At 37.1% G+C, this 23,359-nt stretch overlaps 1 protein-coding gene across 5 annotated transcripts in view; it reads right to left on the bottom strand.

Moving 5' to 3' along the window:
- The window catches only part of LOC134530772 (baculoviral IAP repeat-containing protein 6), a 328,951-nt gene that overhangs the window by 110,659 nt on the left and 194,933 nt on the right, over positions 1 to 23,359 (bottom strand). For all 5 annotated transcript variants that reach the window (XM_063365948.1, XM_063365949.1, XM_063365946.1 and 2 more), the window contains exons 33-36: positions 21,303 to 21,523; positions 13,525 to 13,672; positions 7,195 to 7,428; positions 1,928 to 2,058 (exon numbers count right to left, since the gene is read on the bottom strand). In XM_063365948.1, coding sequence (XP_063222018.1) covers positions 1,928 to 2,058; positions 7,195 to 7,428; positions 13,525 to 13,672; positions 21,303 to 21,523 — 734 coding nt within the window. The remainder of the gene's footprint in view (positions 1 to 1,927; positions 2,059 to 7,194; positions 7,429 to 13,524; positions 13,673 to 21,302; positions 21,524 to 23,359) is intronic.

Below are 23,359 nucleotides of genomic sequence, written 5' to 3'. Positions count from 1 at the left end.
AAACTATTATAAAGGTAACGGAAATAGCACAAACATAAGATAAACTACGCTGCATTTTGTCAATTAGCATAACTACTCCATTTCCAACCTTCAATAATATAACATTGCAGAAAAAAAGTAACTTTTTTTAAATGGTGTCTGTTATACAAACGTATTGTATTGAAAACATAGGAAGGATTAATTTAACAGAGAATTAGATAGATGCAAACTTACGTGTCTGGTTTTCGAGGTTACTTGTCTATATTTTATATCAGGTGTATACACTATGCACTTATTTTATAAATACACATGTGATTTTTTTAATACACAGGCCTATGTAATTTTTTAAAATAAATGTGTGATTTTTTTTAATAACATGTGAAGTTTAGTGTGGGACTGGGATTCGAGATTCGATGACAAACACTGAGGATTCGATCAAGGATTTTGATTCAACCAAAATGTGGATTCGTCCCATCCATAATTTTAATATATCTCGCCTTATATATTGTACTTAAGATTAGCTGGGAAACCTTTTGTTGGCATTCTGGCAAGCGGATGCGAGCTAAGAGTCCAACAATCAAGGGGTCGTCCATTAATCACGCTATGTTTTTTTAGCAAATTTTTAACCCCCCCCTCCCCCCTAGTGATTTGTGGTGAGGTTTCAGACTCCCCCCCCCCCCCCCCCCCAATAAATCACGTGTATTTTTTTGGTACAAAATATTTTTAAAAATTTCAGAATATTATCTTTAAAAATAGGTATAATCTAATTTAATTCTGGAAAATTAAGCACAGTGATAAAAATGTCCACACACACATTATGGTTGCAGGTTTATTCTCACTGGCATAAAAATAATAAAGGAAAGTCTTATATGTGATTTACGCATGTATTCGGCACCAAAATCACAGTCTTACTGGCGACTGGCAAGCCGAGCCGGGTGGTTCATGTAGCGGCGGGCGGGGATATTGTTGCCTGGCTACGGCAAAGCAAGGTCACGCGTCGCTTTTCGGTTTAGTAGAAATCGTGCGAAAAAATTAATACACATGATATCTCTCTACACCCCCCTCCACCTTGCGATATTTCGTGATTTTTCGCGACACCCCCCTTCCCCCTCCCAAAGCTTTTCGAGCCTCACGTGATTAATGGACAATTCCCAAGCATGGCGTCGGTTGAAACTATCGCATGTCAAACAACATTTAAAAAAAAAAAAAAAAAAAAAAAAAAAAAAAAAAAAAAAAAAAAAGGAAAGTTGACGCAGTTCGTTTTTCCATCGAACCCTGTTAGTTTTTCGTATCTTCGATCTTTGGCTTTAAATTTCAGAATGAAACCTTTTAAGATATTTTACTGCTAGAATAGATCAATTTGATGGCAGTTTTATCATTTTAATACTGCACGTATTAGTATATCATAATGAAATACAATCGCTATCAGAATGTGAGACACTTCAATATTGTATTATTTAGTGTATAAGACAAGAATATTATGCAATATGAAGAGCTTAAAGCTGCTACATGGCTTATGGTAGGTTATCTAACGTGAAAGTACGTAAATCACTATTTCTTGGAATTCGCATACAAAAGAGTACTTTATGTAGTTGTTGCACAGTGTCTGAATACCAAGAAGAAAACAAGAGGTCATGTGAAAGAGCTTTTTTTAGAATGACAACCTGAAATGTTTAGTCACTTGAATTCACATTTACAACCACTGCAAGAGGTATTCGCACTGCATCCTTGGCTCATTCTTTATGTTGTGGCCATTTTCTTTTCCATAGAATTCAAACAGGGTGTTTAAAGCAGATCTTGGTTTTGTATATTTCATACTACTGACTGACATCCCAACTAGTAGCCACCAAGGCTGCAATGAGCATCTCAAACCCACGTTGCTCCCTTCTGGAGGAAGGGCGCTTCAGAGTAGAGGAACAGGCATTACAATTTTTATCTAGGTACTAACCTTGATGCCTCCCATTCTGTCAAATTCTTCCAGCGCAGTTTCGGAATCCAATATGCGAAGAATGAACCAGAGCAAAGGCTCCGAGAGTTGCATAACTCCCACTGTCCCCACCTGTGGTTGTCCTGCGGAAGCTGCCAACACACCATCATTGACACTTGATATAATAGCAGTAAACACTCTGAATGACTGTACATAAAAGCAAATATTGAGTTTGAACATATATATACACACACACACACACACACACACACACACACACACACACACACACACACACACACACACACACACACACACACACACACACACACACACACACACACACACACACACACACACACACACACACACACACACACACACACACACACACACACACACACACACACACACACACACACACACACACACACACACACACACACACACACACACACACACACACACACACACACACACACACACACACACACACACACACACACACACACACACACACACACACACACACACACACACACACACACACACACACACACACACACACACACACACACACACACACACACACACACACACACACACACACACACACACACACACACACACACACACACACACACACACACACACACACACACACACACACACACACACACACACACACACACACACTATTTACATAGCACAGTACTATACAAAAAAGAGGTTAAGCTCCACTCTAAACTTATCTCCACCATTTTCCTTTCTATCCATCTAATGTGCGGGCAGCGCATGTTGTTCATGTAAGTATTTGCATAGTCGACAGAAAGTTTGAATTAATGTTGAAATTCAAGTTTTTGAAATTAATCAATAAGAACTTTTAAAAAGAAGAGTCTGGTAGCAGCAAAATGGCCGTTTAACTTGGTTTTTCACATTTGCCAATAATCAGGCGAATAATAGCATCTAGTGAATCATCAGCACTTATTTACTAGCACAAAACAATTGGTAATATCAGAGTTGCCTTACTATATATGTTATTCACAAAACAATTACTGTGAATAGTGAAACTTTTACACTATAGAAAGTTTTAGCATTACAGACTCACTGCTCCTTGTAGATATGAAGCTGAATATTTTTTTTTTTGTTACTGCAATATACCAATTTGTTATTTCATGATTAAACTTAGTTTTGATAATTAACTTTGTACTCTCATTAGATATTTGTGATTGGTCAAGTAAAAATCTTGTTATAAAATAGGTTGTATGCTTTTAAGTTTTAGCAGTTACATTAATAACATTAATATGTTGAATAGAAAATAAAAGAAAAGAGGGAAAGAAACAGGTGAGCAGTGACACACTGGCACCTATCCGAGAAACAAAAATTATTTTCTTATTATTTCTTAGAATTGTAATGAAGAAAATCTAGCACGTAGATGCATGACTGCACAGCTGGGAATTGGTATTGAGTAGAATGTTCACTGCACGCTGTTTTGGCTGCCAATCAGGACAAACCATGCCCTGGTGTGATGTGTCACTCCAGAAACTCATGAAACAATTGTTAAATTTGTTATCCTTAGAGAGCTGACCTCGAAACTAGAGAGTAAAGTCTCGTTTCTGAAAAGGTAATTGTTGTGATGTATTGGTGACTCACGGCGCTGCCTGTGTTTCACCTTTATAAGGGAAGGTAGCTGTGTTGTTTGAACAGTTGTCACCCAATTGTCCATGTGCAATCGTGTCCATGGCAATTCGGAATCAAATTGTAATGTGATTGAAATGGATAATGATATGCCTGCTGGTCAGAGTTAGGCCAAGTTCAACCTTTTCTTTTTTTTAAAATAAAAATCAGTATAATAAACTAAAAAATTGACCCTAGGTGTCAGCGTCGGCCCAGGCGACAGTAATTGTCCCCAGACACATGAAGTCTCCAGCCATTGTACCTCCGTTATTTGTTATATTCCAGGTTGGCCAGGCCAGGAAACCCAGAATAGTAGCAATTCCTAATACACTCGCTAATTTTAATTACCATTTTCATGGAATTTTTGAGATTATTTCTTTCCACCAAAAATTGTGATAAGCTATCCCTTGAATAAAAGATTTTAAAAGTTCATTTGATTAAAATAACGATTTTCCATGCAGTTTTTTGTTTTATACTTAGCCAAATCATGGTAGCCAACAACTTGCATACCAAGTACAGTTCCAGATAATTCTTTATACCCAATAAACTAGTTTTATTACGAAAAAGTGTGGGGGGACGGGGGAACCTCACTAAATCATCTCAGTTAACACTCTTTCAACTTTCTTTCATATATCTGGTTGCCTTTACATTATAGGATGTCAGAATCCACCTGAAAAATCTAACTACAAGCAGCTTAATTGGCGCTGAATTAAATATTAAGGTGAATCTTAGAATGCCAGATAAAAAACCTTCTATTTTACTGACTAGCAATGTCATAAGTTGTCAAAAATCTAATAAAATTTGCAATGAAAAGCTATAATTGTTTCACAGATAACATTTATAAAGAGCAATTTAATGTTATAATGTATTTATTGCATACAACAAATTATGGACTTGCACAATACAGCTGTCATAAATAATAGTACACATATTCATCAGTCTTATGAACAAGGATTATACCACTGATAACTAGAGCCAAGAATTTAGATGTCATAAAAAGCTAATTTCATAGAACAAAATGGTAGATTTTATCTTTATTCTCATTAAAAATTCAAACATGAATTCTACTAATAAGTACATAAGCATAATTATGTTTATCACTGCTTACACATTTCATGGCAAGATACTTAAAATGTGTACAAATAACAATTCTACATATTTGATGAAAAATAAACACATTGCATCTGAAACATTCAATAGTTCCTTAGTTTATGAGAAAGTTATAAATATTGAAACTAAAATAAAAGTACTGCTAAACATTTTTTCATACTGCAAAGACTAAAGCCAAGTTTTTATTACTATTAATCAACAACTACTTTTATTACTATTAATAAAAAAATCAATCTGCTAAGTTAAAAGCCCAAAATCATAATAGGTATTACATACTTTACCTTGTGATGTTTCTCTGTAGGACTTAGCCAATTCCATGAAGTATCAGCTATAGACCGATTTATTTTGAAGAGAAAAAAAATCAATATTTTTATATAGTACATAACATTTAAAGGTTTTAAATAAAAGCCTAAAATAAAGATATATGTAAAGAATTCTATATTTTAAAAGAAAAAAATGAGCTAATTGAGGCGAAATTTGCTTCACTTTGTGTTTTGCTTGCATATCAATGTTATCTGGTGTATTGACATCCATTGACTTCAATTTCACTGTTATTTCACTTTTATTGCAACTCACCATAGAATCTTGCCTCTACTGATAACTGATGACCAAGCACCACTAGAGAGAACTGTGCCGCCAACTAGAATTTCGGCACAATTTTAATTTTTTTTTTTTTAACTTAAATAATGTTTCCAATCATTCCTTTGCTGCATGAACTTAAACTTGTTCCTCATCCTGTACACTCCCATCCAACCTTTGTCAGACTCGTCTCTCCTAATATTCCCAGCCTCTACTATTCAATGACCCTGCAAAGCAATCCCATTATTCCCGCCTTGACGCCGGACGTCTCCTGTAATTCGTCCCCGATTTGTGACGAGAACTGCTATGATTTGCAAACTCTCAAGACCGGGCAGTTTTTAGACCTCACCTGACGCGAGCACTCCTTGGCATGATCGCGAATCATCTTCGCTAAAGTATAGTCAAGCCTACGGGTCCTGTAGACCACCATTCCCACTGGCATCACAGTTTTAACCCCTCCCCCCTCTCCCGGTTTTCCTGGGAACACCGTCCCGGGTCTTTGACCGGCCGGTAACCCCGGCCAGGCTCCGCCTGTCCCCAAAACCATGACAGTAGTACATGAAGTACATACTTATGTCACCTAGCGGTAGTTTTGCGAATCTCTTCCTCTGAGAGTTTGAACGACCGCGGAACACCTGCCCTCTGGCGTCTCCCGCAGGAACCAGTTCAAGTAGTTACCCTTCAAGCCACCAGAGCGCTGGCTTAGTCCGTCCCATAAGCCTCAATGCTACTACTAGCTGCGCTGCGCGAGTCAATCTCTACTCAATTCAGCCACACCTCAGTAGGTCATGCTGACATCGGGCAGTACCACCAACTTTGAGATATCGAAGTCTGCGTTCCTCGACAAGCACCGCGGTAATGTTTGTAACCTTTCAGTTTGAGAGCCGAAGCCCTCCCACTTTTCTTCCGTTAACATCGCTTTTAATTAAGAGTCTCAGCCACCACAAGCTCACTGCACGCCGCGATTCAGGACTGACTGCATAGAACGAAACGTCATCGGGACACCTCGCCGTTTCTCTTAAGATGTGATCAGATTAGCCAAGGGATGCTTCCCAACATAGTAGTGTTTAGGCGTTAGTCAGTCAACGTAACTCTAGCTAAAGTAGTAATGTATTAGTCATCGTAAATAATTTTTTTTGAGAATCATAGATCATCCGCGTCGCGCTCGTCTGCTCAACCAGCAAGCAGGCCCTGGAAGACATCACCCTGTTTGGTGAGTTTTTAGCACCACCCCTCCCCCACCTATAACTAGAAGACATTTTCTGCCTATTCCACCAACTGTCTGTGATTCAGTCCTAAACATATGTGTTTCGATCTGTTCACAGACAGGGACCAAGTAACACAGTACAAGTTCTGGACCAGGCACCGAGTACCAAACCCGGGTACTTTTCCAAGGAGAGGAGATCAGCCTCCATCGGGGCAGTTGACCCAGGCCCTCCGACATCTCATCAGCTGTCCCACTACATCCAACAATCTCCGAAACGCCAGCCTTTCTATTTTTTTGTAAACCTTTTCGGACTAGCATCTAACCACGATGATTCTTCGATCTGAAATCAAGAACCTTACTACAATAATTTAATGTGTTTACTTATTATGGACTGTAATTAAAAATTGTTAAATCTATTTATGTTAATGACCTAATAAGGGCCGGCCCATTCTTGTACCCATTCTCGTATTAATGTAATCTCAAGTCCATGTTGTTTATGCTTTCTGTTAATTAAATCACATGTTGTAACTCTATATTATGACAAATAACCAAAAGTAAAATAAAAACATAGAAACTAACACCTGGACGAAATCATTGTTTTACCTTCTGGAACTAAAAGATCCAATCGTTCCCCTCAGTCATCAGGTGAGAGTGACGAGGCGGAGCAGAACAGACAGAAGATTAGTAAAGAAGGCGGTGGGTGATAAGTACTCACCACTCGACAGGAATTGGAAGAGGGGGCGCAGCACGAGGCCCGGGGAAGTGGCCCGCCGGGACAGCACCGTAAGCAGCTGGAAAACAGCATCACCCACGGAGAGTGGCTCGCCCAGGTCACCCAAGGCCAGCTGCTCCGAGGGGGCATACGAGCCAATCAGCATGGCCAGCGTGGAGCCACTGCAGCCCGCAAGTGCACCGAGTAGCTTCCGCATGGTTCGCTCATCCTGCAGCACTGTATGCACGCTACCTTCACATCTATACAATACTGTGTGTCGCAAATCATTTTAAAAACTATCACACATAAAGAAAACAAATCATAGATTAGAAAAATTCAAAATAATTACCAAACCACAAATTACACATTAATTATGTAAATATTTAAAAATGCAAAAAAATAATAATAACCTTTAAGGGTGCCAAAATACTTTTAGGTGATTCGAAGTTCCATTGTAAAGGCAGCTACCATTGTAATGTATTTGAACTTTTAACTACTAATGACAAGTCATATAATTTCTGCATTTCATTGGGAAAACTAAAGGTACTAGATAATTCTGTCTTCAAAAATTGTAATGTTGCAGAATCCTGCCCTCCTAATTAAATAATTTTTCTTTTAAACTGTTTTTATGCATGTAGATATTTCTTAAAAGGTCTTTTCAAGGATATTTTACAGCTTTTATGTATGTTAGAGTTGATATTTTTAACTTGCTGAGAGTTTTAAGAAGGTATTGTGTATTTTATTAGACATTTTTAATCATCAGTATTTTTTATGTAATTATTCACAAAGAAGTCTCTGTATTAGATTTTTACCTGTTTAGGCATACTTTTTCATGTTTTTCTCAATAAGTTTAATTTTGGTAAAGTAATTTGTATTATAATTGCTGTTCTTAATTTTTATTAAAGGATTGTAATATAATTATAAATCACAGGACTGTGTCTGGTGTAATGGTTAGAAAGAGAGGCTTGAGAGGCCTGTAAGTGGGAGTGAGAAAGAAACAGTGCTTCCCCGCCAACCGAGATAAAGACTGTAATTTCCCCCCTGCGTGGGAACTGAGTGATAACTGCTCTCTCACGGTGTGGGAGAGAGAACGAGAATGGGAGTCCCCGATTTCGATGTGAAATTGAAAAGAGATAGATCAGGGGAAGCCCAGAGTTCTGTGTGTTCAAGGTTTTTCCATGTATTGTAATTTGTTCTGTGATTGGCTTGTATCTGTAAGCGTGAAAGAAGCGTGCGTGTGATTGGTCGGTGAGGTCATGTGACATCTACTCCCTGCGTGGAGAAGAGTGTGGCAGGACTTCACCAGTCGTCTGTCGATCGCTGCCCCAGTAGGTCGCGTTCGGTGGCTTCTCGCCAAATTATGATGTAATTTGAATGGATAATTTAACGTTGGTGGTCAGAGCCAGGCTGAGTATTAAGTCAACCTAATTTGTTTTATTTTCTTTCGAACAGTACTAAATTAGAAATTGCGGCCACCATCGTCGGCGTTCGGCTCGTAGCGAAATTCGTTTTCGCTGGGTGCGGCCCTGTTAGAGGTCACACCATCTTCATGTATTTGCAGTGAAAGATTACTGAAGGACGTTATTTTCGTTAATTCACATCGCGCAAACTGTGAGCATTTTTCGACGGGCAGATGTATGTGGAACGAGTGAATGAAACAGTGAAAGTGTTTGGATTCGTCTATGCATTCTAGTTTGAAAAAATAAAACAACCAAAATTGACGCAACATCTGTTTATTTTGTATATAACGAACCGTTATAAAATTGTAGCAGACGTTAACAAAAAAAAAAATTGTTTTTCTTCACGCTTCTTAGATAAGGTAAGCAAGGGAAGGGTCGGTCCCAGTTCTCGGTTATAGTTTTCAGCGGTTCTCTGCGTTAATGACCTGGAACCGGAACCGGCGTTGTTGTAACCTTGAGACCGGTCATTTACATGGTTGTGAACACTCTTGCAAGTTATAAATTACAGCATTATTTGTTGCGAAAAATGAATTATCTGCCCATCGACAAAATTTCTAATTAACATCTTGAAATCTTTGAAACATGTTTTCTGATAACCTTTTCAGTTTTCAGACATAAACAACAAACATCAAATGTATTTAGTTGCACGATCGTGATGTAAACAAGAGAATATGTCCATAGATATATACAGTAAAACCTCCATTAACGAATATTCTTTTTAACGAAAAACCCCATGCAACGAAATAAAATTTTGGTCCTGCCGAACCGCCATAAGATCAATGCTGTTTTAACCTCTAAATACCGAATTTTAATTGTTCCGAAATAGTGAAATTCCCTTTACAACCAACTGCCGCTTTTGAAAAATACGCAAAAATAAACATCTCCTACAAGACATCCGCCAATTTTTTTGCATTCACTGCTTAAAAAATACGTGGGTATAACCGTAAAATAATATGCACCATCGCCGAAGACAATAAATAAACAAAGCATCATGGATAACACACGTCGTGTTTACATGCCACACTTTGTTCAAAATGGCGGGTACATTTAGCGCTAGTGGCGGAAACCTTTCGTACCATCATAACTAGTATATTTTGCGTTTCTATGGTTATAGATGCGCACACGCAAATATTTTTAAGCTATGATGGAGTACAATTTCCGTATTTCAGTTTTCACTGTTGTTTGTTTATTTCCACACGTAGTTACGGAACTAAACACGGTACTACTGTAAAATGAATTCTAATCATAAAAAGCGGCGAACAGATTGACGTTAAAATAAAATTAGAAATTTTAAATGCTGTTGATGAAGGTGGAAAAAAAAGTAGTATAGCTAAACGTTTCGACATCCCGGCGTCTACACTTTCGACCATATTATCCAACCGGGAACAGATAGAAAACAATGCTTCTCTGGTAGGAACAAATCGAAAACTTGTGGAAGTATGTAAAAATTATGATTTGGACAAGATACATTTTGACTGGCTAATGGAGGCTAGTGCATCTAACATCAACGTCTCTGGGCCGATTTTACAAGAAAAGGCACGCCAGGAAGCACTGGGAATGGGAATTGATAAATTTCCAAGCATCAAATGGTTGGCCATTAAACAAGTGTATTATATGTACTTTTTCATGTTTAATTCCTCATATCGTATTAAACAGTCAGAAAGACAGTTCTAGCCATTTATGTGAAGCTTTATGATGACTAGAAATATATCGTGCGAAACCTCCATTTAACAAACCCCTTTACAACAAACAACAAATTTTGGTCCCTTGAGATTTGTTAAATAGAGGTTTCACTGTATACAGTTGTGTGCATTAGAAAGACATCACCTATGATTTTATATAGTCTATTGTAAAAATGAAGTGCTTACAGCAGAAAATTAATGAAACATCAGCAAGCGAGTAGTGAGATTGCGAGTGTTTTGGAGCTTTTCTGTGGCGGTGAACGTTTCCGTGTTTTGTTGCTATTTGAGGTTATGTAAAAAAAACACGTAAATATAAATAGCGGAAATGACCTTTGTATTTTATCCACAGTTTAAAATCGAAACTCAATAGCTACCTACTGTTCGAATTGTGACAATTTACGATTTCATTTATTTGTGCAGAAGGCACAAATAACTTTATTATTTCGAAATAGCTATTTTTTCATTAAGGTGCGGTACATTTTTTTGTTTGTAAGTCAACGTGACACAAAATGAAAATGACGTGGTAACATTTAAAACTTTGTATTATCGTTAAAGTGTATAAAAAATAAATGTCTGTTGTTTGGGAACATTTTTCCATTGACTCCATGGACAGTGAATATGCATTATGCAACTACTGCAAAAGTCACATATCCCGAGGTTCTTCTAGGTCAACTTCAAATCTTCATAAACATTTAAAAAAGCAACATCCCAAAAAACAGAGTAAAATCTGTGCAAGTTGGTCCTTGTTTTTCAAAATCTGGTTGTTCACAAGCATCTGTTACATTATTTGCACCAAGTGAAGGCTTGACAAGTTTGGAAAATGTGGCAACGGCAAGCACATCCATGTCTAATAGCTCAGAAATGTAAACGGAAAAAAGGGCCTCAGTATCGGACATTTCTGAAGCAGCAGACCTTGACACAGGTATACGATAAAGCTGCTAAATTTAAAATTGATGATAAAAGGCAGACAAAAATCACACATCTTTTTGCAAAAATGGTGTGCGTGTATGGCCAACCCCTGAACCTAGTTGAGAACAGAGGATTTAAGGAACTAATTGAGCACCTTGAGACTCGGTTTACAATGCCAACCCAAAAAACACTGACCAATGTTATTGTTCCAGCCATGTACGAAAGTACAGTTAAAAGTCTTGAAGTCCAGTTACAAGATGCAGAGTTTGTTGCAGTAACTACAGACCTGTGGACATCAGTGGCAAACACTGATTTTCTTAGTGTAACTGCCCATTATGTAACGAAGGAATTTGTATTGCACCATGTGTGTTTGGAAGTTATACCTTTCCCCGAAGTAAGTCACACTGCAGAAAATATTTCCAAATTCACCACTTCTTTGTTAGAAAAATGGGGACTGCTGCAAAAATGGGTGGCCATTGTGCGAGACAATGCACGTAACCTTGTTGCTGGGTTAGAACTGTCACTTTTCCAGCACATCTCATGCCTAGCACATCTCATGCCTAGCACACACCCTGCAGCTGGTGCTGAAGGAAGATTTCTTGAACAATAAACTTATCAATAACTTGGTTTCTTCAAGCAAGAAATTAGTAGGCCACTTCAAGCACTCTGCACGTGCCACCAAGGTGCTGAATACTTGCCAAATCACTGCAGTTGTGGTGCAGCATCGACTTATTCAGGACGAGCCCACAAGGTGGAATACGACACTGCACATGTTCAAGAGACTGCATGAGCAGAAGAAGGCAATACTATTGGCTTGTGCAGAGCTCAATATCCCAGAACTGTCGAACTCTTTGTGGACCTTGATGGAAAAACATCATACCTATTCTCGAGGTGTTTGATTCTGTAACAACCCACATTAGTTCAGTTCATGTGACTGTTGTAGAGGTAAGTACATATGTGTAGCCTATATTTAACAATATTTCTTGTAATTTTCTTCTAATATTATTCAATGAGTGACGGGTTTAATTTATATTTCAGGTCATTTTCCTTACCAATGTCATTGAAAACGAGTTATAAAAGCCTGCTCCAGCTGGTTCTGGATTGCAAGGACTCAAAATGACTTGTTATCCTCCATTAATTTAAGGTTCAAGGATCTTGAAAACAAGTCAAATTCTGAAGTCTGCAACAATGTTAGATCCATGCTTCAATGCAGCACCTTTCAAAGATGAAGCAAAATGTGAAGCTGCTAAAAAAATACTGTTGAAGGAAGTATTAGGTCTACAAATTGCTGAGAATTTAAGATTTCTTTGCTCAAATTATAATTAGCCTACAAAAAGAGAAATAAAAAGAGAACATGCTCACAATTTTTTTTTTTCCCCATCAAGTTAGTATTAGTGAGTAAATTTTTTTAATACATCTGGAAGAAAAAGTGCTACAATACAGTTGCAGTCAGGTGGGAGGAATTTGACCATGGTCGCAGTATTCCACACTATTTACCCATAAAGTTAATAGTAGTCGGGATTATAGTTGTGGTTCCATGGCAGAACAGCTTCAAAGTACTTCAATGAGGATTACATGCCACCTGACTGCTCTGCCACAGAATATTGGAAGAAAAGTGATCACTGCAAACAGTGCAAACAACTACAGACACTTTCAAAAAAGTACTTGTGTGTGCCACCTGCAACATAATGCAGTGAGAGACTCTTCAGCACTGCAGGATTTATTTGTGACTACAAAAGGAATGGTTTAAATCCAGAGAGAGTGAAGATGCTCATTTTTTTGAATAAAAATCTAAAATTTATTTAGTGTGAAATACTGAATGTTTGTTATATTTAGTATTACTTGTTTAAACAATGCCTATACATATTTGCTCACCATGTTTGTTTTTAAATAGCATCAGTAAAATTATTATTTAAGATTACCTACCATACTATTTTAATTTAGCTGTTACACAAAAGTACTTCAATAGTTGAAACCAAATCCTAAAACAGAGTACTGGAACTGAAGTTTAAAGTTTGGAACCGGCACCAAAATCGGAACCGACATTTTTTGGTATTTGACCCATCCCTAGTAAATATTAATCTTGAAATACATTTATGTACTATAAATAAATAAATACTTACGTAAGTCATTAATACTTGATAGATATCTAATCAAATTGAATATTAATATTAGAGTATTAACTTTTAAGTTGAATGTTTAAAATGTAAACTAATGAATTTTTTAAACAGTAAGTTTTATGTATCAATACATTACCGGTTTATTGCAAAAAAAATACCTACCTTTATCCGCCAAACATGGCACTTTCACATCCATTTTTTGGCTTTGGTCCGATTTTGCTGATTTACGCTTGTCTGTGTGGAACATGTTGTTAGCATCTGTCACACTTTCCGAAACATCCATTATTTCACTATGATCCGGCTGTACAGGCTGAAATACACATTACCTTAGTCAAAACAAATAATTTAATTCAACAACTCAAATATATACAATCATTTAGAAAAATTTACTAATGAAACAAGAAATAAAACATATGGATATAATACAAACTTAAATTTACATTTAAGAAAACACAAATAATGAATGAAAGGAATACTGCAAGTAATACAAGAAAAATAAATAAAAAGTGAGAGAAAACAACAGAATGAGGCAAGAAAGCAAAAGGCAAAACAATATAAGTGTTAACAATTCCAGAGGTTAAGTAAGTTATTAATTATTAGACAATATTTTATGGTTTGAATTTTAGTAATTTTTCATTTTTGAAAACCACATCTGAAAACTCTTCCGTCCTTTTTATTACATTACCTGAAGTTTGATTTGAAATGGTGAACACAAATTTGTATTTTAATGGGATGATAACGGGGTATGTTTTCATTTTTAAAAATATTACCAACCTTAGAGTTTGAAAAAAAGCAAATTGGTAGAACAGTGATTGGTAGTTTATGTATATGTATTATTAGAACCCAATTTTTTATGGTGCTTGATTAAATCCGAAGTTTAAATCAACTATCTTAAAACTATATTCACCTCTTTTTAAAAATTTATGGCTGGAATTTCGCAAAATTGTAAAATTGTAGTTGGTATTTTTTTAATGTTTATAATTGTTATTGGTGAACAAATTATTTTACAATATTTAATAATTTATTTAATTCAAAGAAGTGATCATTAAACAAAATATACTTATTTTTTAAATTATTACGAGTTGATATTCGCAAAATATAAAAATTGTAGATGTAAGTTTATTATTGGTACGATATTTGAAGAGATAATTATTGATCTTAAAAACTTACTTACTGCTTTTTCACACCTTAAGGGTTGAATATTGCAAAATATAAAAAATGTTGTTAGTTGTTTTCGTATATTTATTATTGATACCCAAAATCATTCATTGAACTTAATTAAATTCAGAGATAGAATTATTAACATTTAAAACCTACTTACCTCTTTTTTCACCCCTTAAGGAGTTGATTTTCACAAAATATAAAAATTGTGGCGGGTAGTTTATTAAATGATAATTATTGGTACCCGTTATCTTTTCTTAAGCTTGATTAGTTTCATAGATATAATTATTGTTAAACCATATTTACCCCTTATTCACCCCCTTAGGAGTGGAATTATGAGTTTATTAGGGGTGTGCGAATAGTGGATTTTGATGGTCGAATATTTTCGAATTGAATAGTAAATTTTTTGAATAGAATGCGAATAGTTTCGAAGTCAAATAGTGGTAATATATATCTTTTTTATATGTTACCACACTGAACAACGGCGGGTTTTCATATATTTAGTATATACAAGATTTTTCTGTGAATGAAACCACAAATTAAAATTCACTTAGTATTTTTAAGAGTTATTGAGGACATGAATTTTTATTTCATATATAATAATATTTAATAATTGTTATCAATTGTTTTTCTTTACGGTTACCACAATGGAAAAACTTGGATGAAAAAAATTTGTAGTATGGGAAATTTTTTAGGGATGGTCGGGTACCCGAAATTTCGGGCAGTGTTTCGGGTATCAAGTATACCCGAAATTCCGGGCGGGTATTTCAGTGCCCGAAAATATCGGGCACCTTGGAAAACGGCAATACCGCACGGCGCAAGTAAACAAAGCTTCTTTTTTTTTGGAACGCGCGGCAGCTGCAGGAACATGCCACGCCGCCGCCGTCCCGGCACCAGCCGGTGAAGTGAGTGTGTGTGAGAGATAAGATAAAGAAGGTGCCCGGTCAGCAAGTGTGTTTGTGGGAGGGGGAGACAGATATAAGAGAGCGAGCCCTGCAGCAAGCGGAAGTGGTCAAGTTCAACATTTACCGTTACTCTCGCTGGCTGACTAACGATGCAGCTGGTCGCCCGCCTCTCTCTCTCACACACACACACACACACACGCGCGCGCGTACGCACGGCGGATGCTCACTGCTCAATAGTCACAAAGTAGTGTTCAAGGCCGGTGGATCTGCTTGCTGTGTGCGAGAAGGATTATAAGCTGACTTTAATTACACACATTGTAGTTGCGTGGCATTTACAGAAAGTGGTTGTGAATTGTTTCTATTTAATTCATGTCATTATTTTACCAAAATGGATACCAGTGGAAGTGTAGGTCAAACAAACAACAGTGACAATGAACCTTCAAGCAGCTACCCAAACACAATTTAGTTAATAAGCACTTTATTTCCAAGATTAATATGCACTCTATTTTTTAGTTTAATGTTTAACTTTCATATCAGTGCGGTATAGTAAATAAATAAAAACAGTTCAGGTTTGTCAATGCAAACTTAAGTACGACTATTTTATGTTCAAAATTTATTTCATTAACTGATTTTGATGCCCGACCGAGATTGCCCGAGCCCGAAAATTTTGGACAATTACCCGCCCGAGCCCGCCCGAAGTCAAATTTCTCTGCCCGACCAACCCTAAAATTTTTTCATTGTACTTCAAACATATATGACCGGAAAAACCAACTTTAATACTCAAAACGAGTATGTATATAAAAAGGTTATCATTGAATAAAATATTTGAAACAGTTAATTTTAACGGTTTTGTAAACGACTGCAACCGTCCATCAAAAATACTGTAGTCGTTGGCATTCCTGCTAACTATATTCGTTTGGAAAAGACGTCGTGTTACGTGTTTACGTTTACCGTCTGGCTTTTGAAACAAGTTGGTTTAATGTAGGATGATTTTAGTTTGGTTTTTTCCTTGAAATGAACATTTTAAAAATACATTGCGGTTATGTTAGTAAGAATGTATAAATACTTTGGAAATTACATTATGGCTGGTGAAAACCGAAAGCTCTTGGAACCACCATGAGAAATAAAACACAGCCATGTAAACACCGTATTGGTCCGAATATAAGGCGACCATTTTTACATAAACGAAGAGATAAGATAATTGGAAGTCGCCTTATTTTCGCACCTAAGACGTCAGCACCGCAAACATTAGTTCCACGCTGAAAGCTACAGTAGAAACATTGCTAAACAAAATGTTCATGATTTTTTATATTAACTAAAACTTCGTAACCTCACATGGGGAAAACGATAAATCCACACAATTGACATCGTCCGGGCCTGCGGCCCCTGTTAAGTCCGATATGCCACCACCCAAACACCACCCACCCTCCATTAAAAACTCCCACCTACCCGTGCGTACGTGTGCGTGCGTGTGTGTTCGCCCGGCAAGAGGGCGCTGTCGAGTCAGTGCGCCGCACCCCTAAAACATAATTAAATACAATTGTGTTATTTGTTTTTATGTTCCCCAAGTGCAACGTCACGGCAGATCGGCCGGGAGGGTTTTATGTACTTTTAATTAAAATAAGGTATCAAAATATAATAGCGTTTCCGGACATTCCCCAGGAAACCCAAAGCCAGACAATAGTTAAATGTTCTTCTTAATAATTGTAATTTGTAGTATTCTTTTGCATTATTCAGAAAATGTCACGTAATTTTTAAATCATTCTTGTCATGTTACTTTAGTTTCCCGTGGCACGAATTCACAAATATCTTTTAACGGCAATTGTTTCGGCGGGAGGACGCCATGTTAGTCGAGCCGAGCCATGAGCTCAGCCAGTCTTCCGCCATCAACAACCGGTGTAGGCGCTTCAGCACTCCGGGGACCTCACCGCTTGTTTTTCACCGCTAAGTAATTCTGTTTAACTTTAATTCTTTCCAAATCGTTTTCTTTTCATCCTCGTAGCTCCTCTCGGTCGGGAGACTGTATAATTAATTGTCTTACGATCAGTAACGGTCTTTTCTTCTATGTATTACGTAATTTGAGATGTGAACACGTGGTGGGTCTTTACACCTAAACCGATTCGTGCCGCAGGCGTTTTAAACAGTTTCAATCGTGTACGTGTGTGAGTTGCATTCGCCGAATAAATCAGGTGTGTAAATCTAACGTATTATTTTATTATTTAAATCTGTATGACCACGTGGAGTGTGACGGCGTGTGGGACGCCTGAGAGCCCACTGCGTAGGTAATAGCGTGCCCGACGCTGAGAGCGGGCAGGAATTAGTGCTAGGTGTTTTCAGGGGGTAAAATCACGCCTCACATGGGCGACGTCACGCCCTGAGTTAGGAGTCTCACCGGGTCCACGTGCCTCACCACGTGGTGGCGCCCACTAACATATCACCTCAAAGCCGCCCGAACAACCCCCGGCCACAACACAATATTGCAGCAATTCACAATTGTTTAAAGTTGAAAATTAAAATATTTGTTCTTGAGTAAGAATGTGAATGTTGGAAGCATCTCAAAATGGATACCTTTTATAACACAATTCATATTTGTATTTTGTGTACAATCGCGTGTTAACATTTCCGGTAATTTAATTTCAGATTTTTAACGGAAATATTTGTACTAAAATATCACAGCTATTTTCAGAACGATTGTTTATGTTTACAAACAGAAAATGTTAAGAACATTTAATATGTAATGTTTGGAAATTCACGGCTGCCAACATCTTTCCACAATATTTCTTTGTTGTAAAACGAACATTGCCGAACACGCATGAAGATGCCATATTTACAGGAATTTGGTACATTGCTTCAAAAGCTATTTTAATAATTTCACAGTAATCCACTCTTTATTTATGTAAAAACCTTTCAAACAACATAATTATCATAGATTATTCTTTAAAATTCATAGGGCAGAGACTCTCTGTCAGAGAGTAATACGGACAAATATTCGCAGTCACGTCACCGAAGTTATTAATTGCCGTATGCTTCACCATGGCAGCTTGACACTTGTTTTGTTCCGGCAATCTGCATTCTTTGTTTGCTTTGTTACGTTTAACATACTACTAAATAGTAATACGTAGCGTAAGTGAAACGGAAAGTTAAATGTGGTATACATAAAAACAAAAAGGATTTATCAACACAAAATGTATATCTAATGAATTTTCACATTAATTTCTACGAAAATTATTTTTACATTTGTTTGGCCTCCTGAAACTGCAGTATGCCTTATATTCGGGCCAATACGGTATTCACAATTTTAAATTTTGCTATTCGACTTACGAATGCGAATAGTTCGTCAGTTACTATTCACAACTATTCGTGTTTACGAATATTCGCACACCCTTAGTATTTATACATAAGCTAGTTTATAACTTAGCCAAAGGGCTTTCCATTAAAAAAAACTTAAATACGTCCAGTAGTTTTTTGATTGATGCTCAGACAGACAGACAAACCAAAAAAATTTTAAAGAACTATATTTTTGTGAGTTCTCAATAATGTAAATGGCCATTTGCAATAGTTGTTTCTTCATTTCATTCAATGTACAGACTTTATGCCTCAAACAGTTTTATTATTAGTACAGATGATATGTTGGTTGTATTATAAATATAAATAGAAACCCAGAAATTTTTTGAGAAGCAAGTTTCAAAATTTTTTTGTGACAGACATCAAATCTTGGGTGAAATTCTTGAGTAATCTTTAGTTAAAGGACATACATAACAAACCAAGTGACATGTTAATTTTTACTTATAAATGTAACATTAAAAATTATATAATAAATAATTCTACTTACACAAAAATATTTTCAGGGAGCTATTTTTAATATTTATTTATTATAAGTGAATAGGTAGTTAAAAGCCATGAAATAATGCAAAACCCCACTCTTCAGAATAATGGAATTATTATTGTCATTCGGTCATTTGGCTTGAAAATCTGTGCCTGGGAAAATGTATTTGATTGGGGTGGAAGTGCTGAAGGCTGGAGAAACCCGGTGTGTCAGAAGAGCAAAACATCTTATTGAAGAAAGGGGTGGGAGAAATGGAAAAACTTGGCCAGTTAGTGCTGGAGAAATGAGAGACAGTGTAAAGTACTGGTCTTTGTGGCCTTGAAGGCTTTTTAGAGGTAGTACAAGTGGACAGAACAAAGGAAGTTTTCGTTATGTGTGCTGAAAGACAACTTTAAATCATGAATCTCGGCACAAGAACTCTTTTGTTTAAATTGGGGCCATTTCCTACGGGCAGTATCTTTCCATGTCGCCAGGCTGGGGAGTGCAAAAGGATGAAGGGAGGAAAGGGGAGACTACCCTTTGTGGGTGTCCCCTGCAATTTTCAAAGATTTATGAACTATTCACTTGTCACATGGAGCTTGAAGTGAAGTTAAAAGTGAGTGTTAAATACCAGGGAAATTTACCATGGCTCTTCTTTCAGTAGTACCTACCGGCACCTGCACTGGTCTCAGTGGGTGCCGGTACATTTGCTGAGAACCGACGGAACCGAGAACTGAGACCAAACCATCCCTAAATATTACTATTGATTGGCACAAGGAGGTCCAGAATGTCTTAGAAATATGGAAACAATGATCCAAAAACACGTACAAACTGGCTACAGAATTTGAATTATAAGTTATAACATTCACCATATTTTTTACTGTTCTGTAAAGAAAATTTAAAATTTTCATTATGGCATCAATTAAATAACCAACCCAACACAATGTGAGTCTGAACGACATGCCTACCACTGGCCCCCAAGTTACAGACAGATGTTCCAGAAATTTTGCTACAGGTTCCGGACAAAATTTGGTGGACAAAGAACATTAAGAATATTAACGAAATGTATGGGGTTGTTCTACAACTGCTGCTATAATGGAGTATTGTTTGCACACTATTACTGACTTCAGTTTCATCTGCTCTTTATCTAGCAATTCACAACCTGCATTAGTTGCATCAAGACGAACAATGTAACTTCCCTCATGCATCTCACATTTTGAAGTTTGATTTCTAGGTGAAAGACATGTCACAGGAACAAATAGTGTGGAAGAAGCCATTGCTCTTCAAAAGGAACTGATTTCTTTGTTGGCAGCTGGTGGCTTGTATCTCAGGAAGTTTGCCAGCACTCATAGTGAAGAGCTTGAATGGCTGTCCCCAGATGAGCTACAATCCTCATCGTTTATGTTGACACCAGCTGCATGCAGTTAACAGTACAGTCCATCTGCACTACGTGCATTCTGAGGGCCTAGGATCATTCCCTGTGGGTGAATAATTTTAAATCACAGTTCTGTAACCTCCTAGTGGGAACGAGGGGGTAAGAAATAGTAGAGGAAACGAGCTGTAGGCTAGCGCCATCTGTGTGAAGACAACCGAACGCATTGTTGGGGGTAAAGGCAGCCCTTTGAGAACTTATCCGAAGATTACTATCACAGCAAGTGACCGGTGTATTGATTATTCACAACCCCCTCCCCCCCCCCCCCCCCCCGCTATCAGAAAATCACATGAATATCGCACGAATGCTGCCTATGTCAATGCCATAAAATTTGCATTACAAAATTTTCTGTCACTACTATATTTAACGAGATACAATGTTGTAGCTGCAGTCTTTTCTTAAGATTAAGGTCTGACCGAAATATTACATCATCTTTAAGGCAGTAGAACATAATGACAAAACTGTGACTAAACAAAACTTAACTTCGCACATTCAAATATAGATCTTTCCTGTCTAAAGCCACCCTGTTTAAACAATGATAAGTTATTTATTATATGGACCTCTTAATTTTAAGTCAAGATAACAGAAAGTGAGCAAAATAATTACCAAAAAATTTAAACTGAAATCAAATACTTACAACATGCACCACGTCAAGTGGGGTTTGAACAAGATTGTTGCACAGTTTGAGTAAACAGCACAACAGTGTGTCCCACGAGGTGGGGCGAGCCTGCTTCGAGCCATCACCAAGCACAGAAGCAAACAGTCCGCGGAAACATGACGATGCGTTCACCCTAGTGTCCAGCACACTGGGACATGTCACCTTCTCTGCTCCCAGGATGTAGGAGTACACCAGCATTCCTGCACCAAAACAGTCCTAGATTATATCCTCCCTATTAGTACATGAAATATTTCCTAATACACAGACACCTGAAATATCTTCAGAAGCAACTCTTAATTCTTGGGTGAAAATAAAAAAACTAAAGTAATTTTTTTTCTTTTTTGGGAAAAAGAGATGAATGCCAAATAAAAAGTTGTGTAAATTTATAAAAAAAAAGTAAAACTACAATAATTCCAAGCTAACTAATACTTATTTAATAACAACAAGCAATAAAGCAAGAAGGGCATATGAACAGAAATAATTCCAATTAGAAGGGGGTGGGAATGATGAATATCTCAGCTGGCCAATTATGCAGGAATGAGAGAAAATGTGACCTATCTCGGTTGGCCAATGATGGAGGAATAAAAGCATTACCTAATGTCGTCAACTCTGACCTTGCTGCGCCCTTGAAGGCTTTAGAGGACAAATGGACAGAACAAAGGAAATTTTTGTTTTGTCATGATACATGGTTATTTTTCCTTCCTGCTTGAGGCCTCTGCATGAGAATAGCTACATTCATTTTAAACCTCTTTGAAAATATTTTGTCTATTATATATTTGTTTAACATGTTTAAAAATGAACTTTTTTATTTTATTTTAAACTATGTAAACATGTACGAACAAGTAAGCCACAGCAAGGATAATGATTGAATGGCCAGAGATAATTAACATGCAAAGTAGTTTTTCAAGGCGTTCTTCATTTAAAACATTTTTGTCAAACATTTTTGTATTATATTATATACAGTGAAACCTCGTTTATTCGTTCCCGCATTGTAGAATTTCCCGGTTTTATTGTTCAATGTCCGTGGTCCCGAAAAAATCCCGCAAGAACAATGTTAAAAAAATCCCGTTTCCATCGTTTACGAATATTTTTTAACCCGGTTTAACGGGTTGAACTTTACAGGCTTTTTACCAATTTCACATTCAAATTCCCGAGAAATATTCCAGTTTACGCGTGTCTACACGACACGCAATACCAATATTTACATATGGCGGCCATTACTAAAAGAAAACGAATAAAGTGAGCATGACGCTGTTGCTAACAGGTTCACCAACTTCGATAAAACAACAGACGAAAGCTAACGCTCGCACGATAGTTCTTGCTTTGTGCGATAATCGACACAACAATATAACCGTGGTCGATATACTGTACATACTAGCCCAACGTAAACACGTTTCTATTTAGCGGCAGTGAAATCCTGCGAGAAACATAGACGAAATTGTTCATCCTAGCGTTTCCGTGGCCGGCCGTATATGCGCGAGATTTTCCTTGTTTACGGTAAATTAGCTTTACGCATTTAACTCTAATGCACGTGTGAAATTTGTAAAGGTTCATTGATATGTATCGGCCTACAAAAGAGGTTAAAACCATTAAAGAGCGTTTAGAAATTATAAATGCCGTTGTAAAAAATCCAGGCGAAAAAGGGTTGATTTGGCAAAGCGCTATGGTATTCCTCCATTGACTCTTAATTCTATCTTTGCTAGAAGAAATGAGATTCGGAAACAAGCAAGTCAGTTCGGCCAGTCTTCAAAAAAATGGAAAATGGCAAGACAGTCGAAATACAGTGAGCTTGAGAAAGTTTTGTTTTCTTGGTTCCAGCAAGTTCGGGCATCAAACATCCCAGTGGATGGCACATTTTGTTCATTTAAAAAAATTAAGGAAGTAGTGAAACCCCTTATTTACGTTACCGTTATTTACGTTTTCCCGTTATTTGCACTATATTCTTCAGGTCCCGTTTGGTTCCCATTTAATCCAATACAATACTTTCACGCAAGTTACATCTCAAAAATCTAATCCATCCCGCTATTTACATCATG

The sequence above is a fragment of the Bacillus rossius genome, chromosome 3, assembly GCF_032445375.1.
Source record: "Bacillus rossius redtenbacheri isolate Brsri chromosome 3, Brsri_v3, whole genome shotgun sequence".
Taxonomy (NCBI): domain Eukaryota; kingdom Metazoa; phylum Arthropoda; class Insecta; order Phasmatodea; family Bacillidae; genus Bacillus; species Bacillus rossius.
This window is presented reverse-complemented; position numbering and strand designations above follow the sequence as displayed.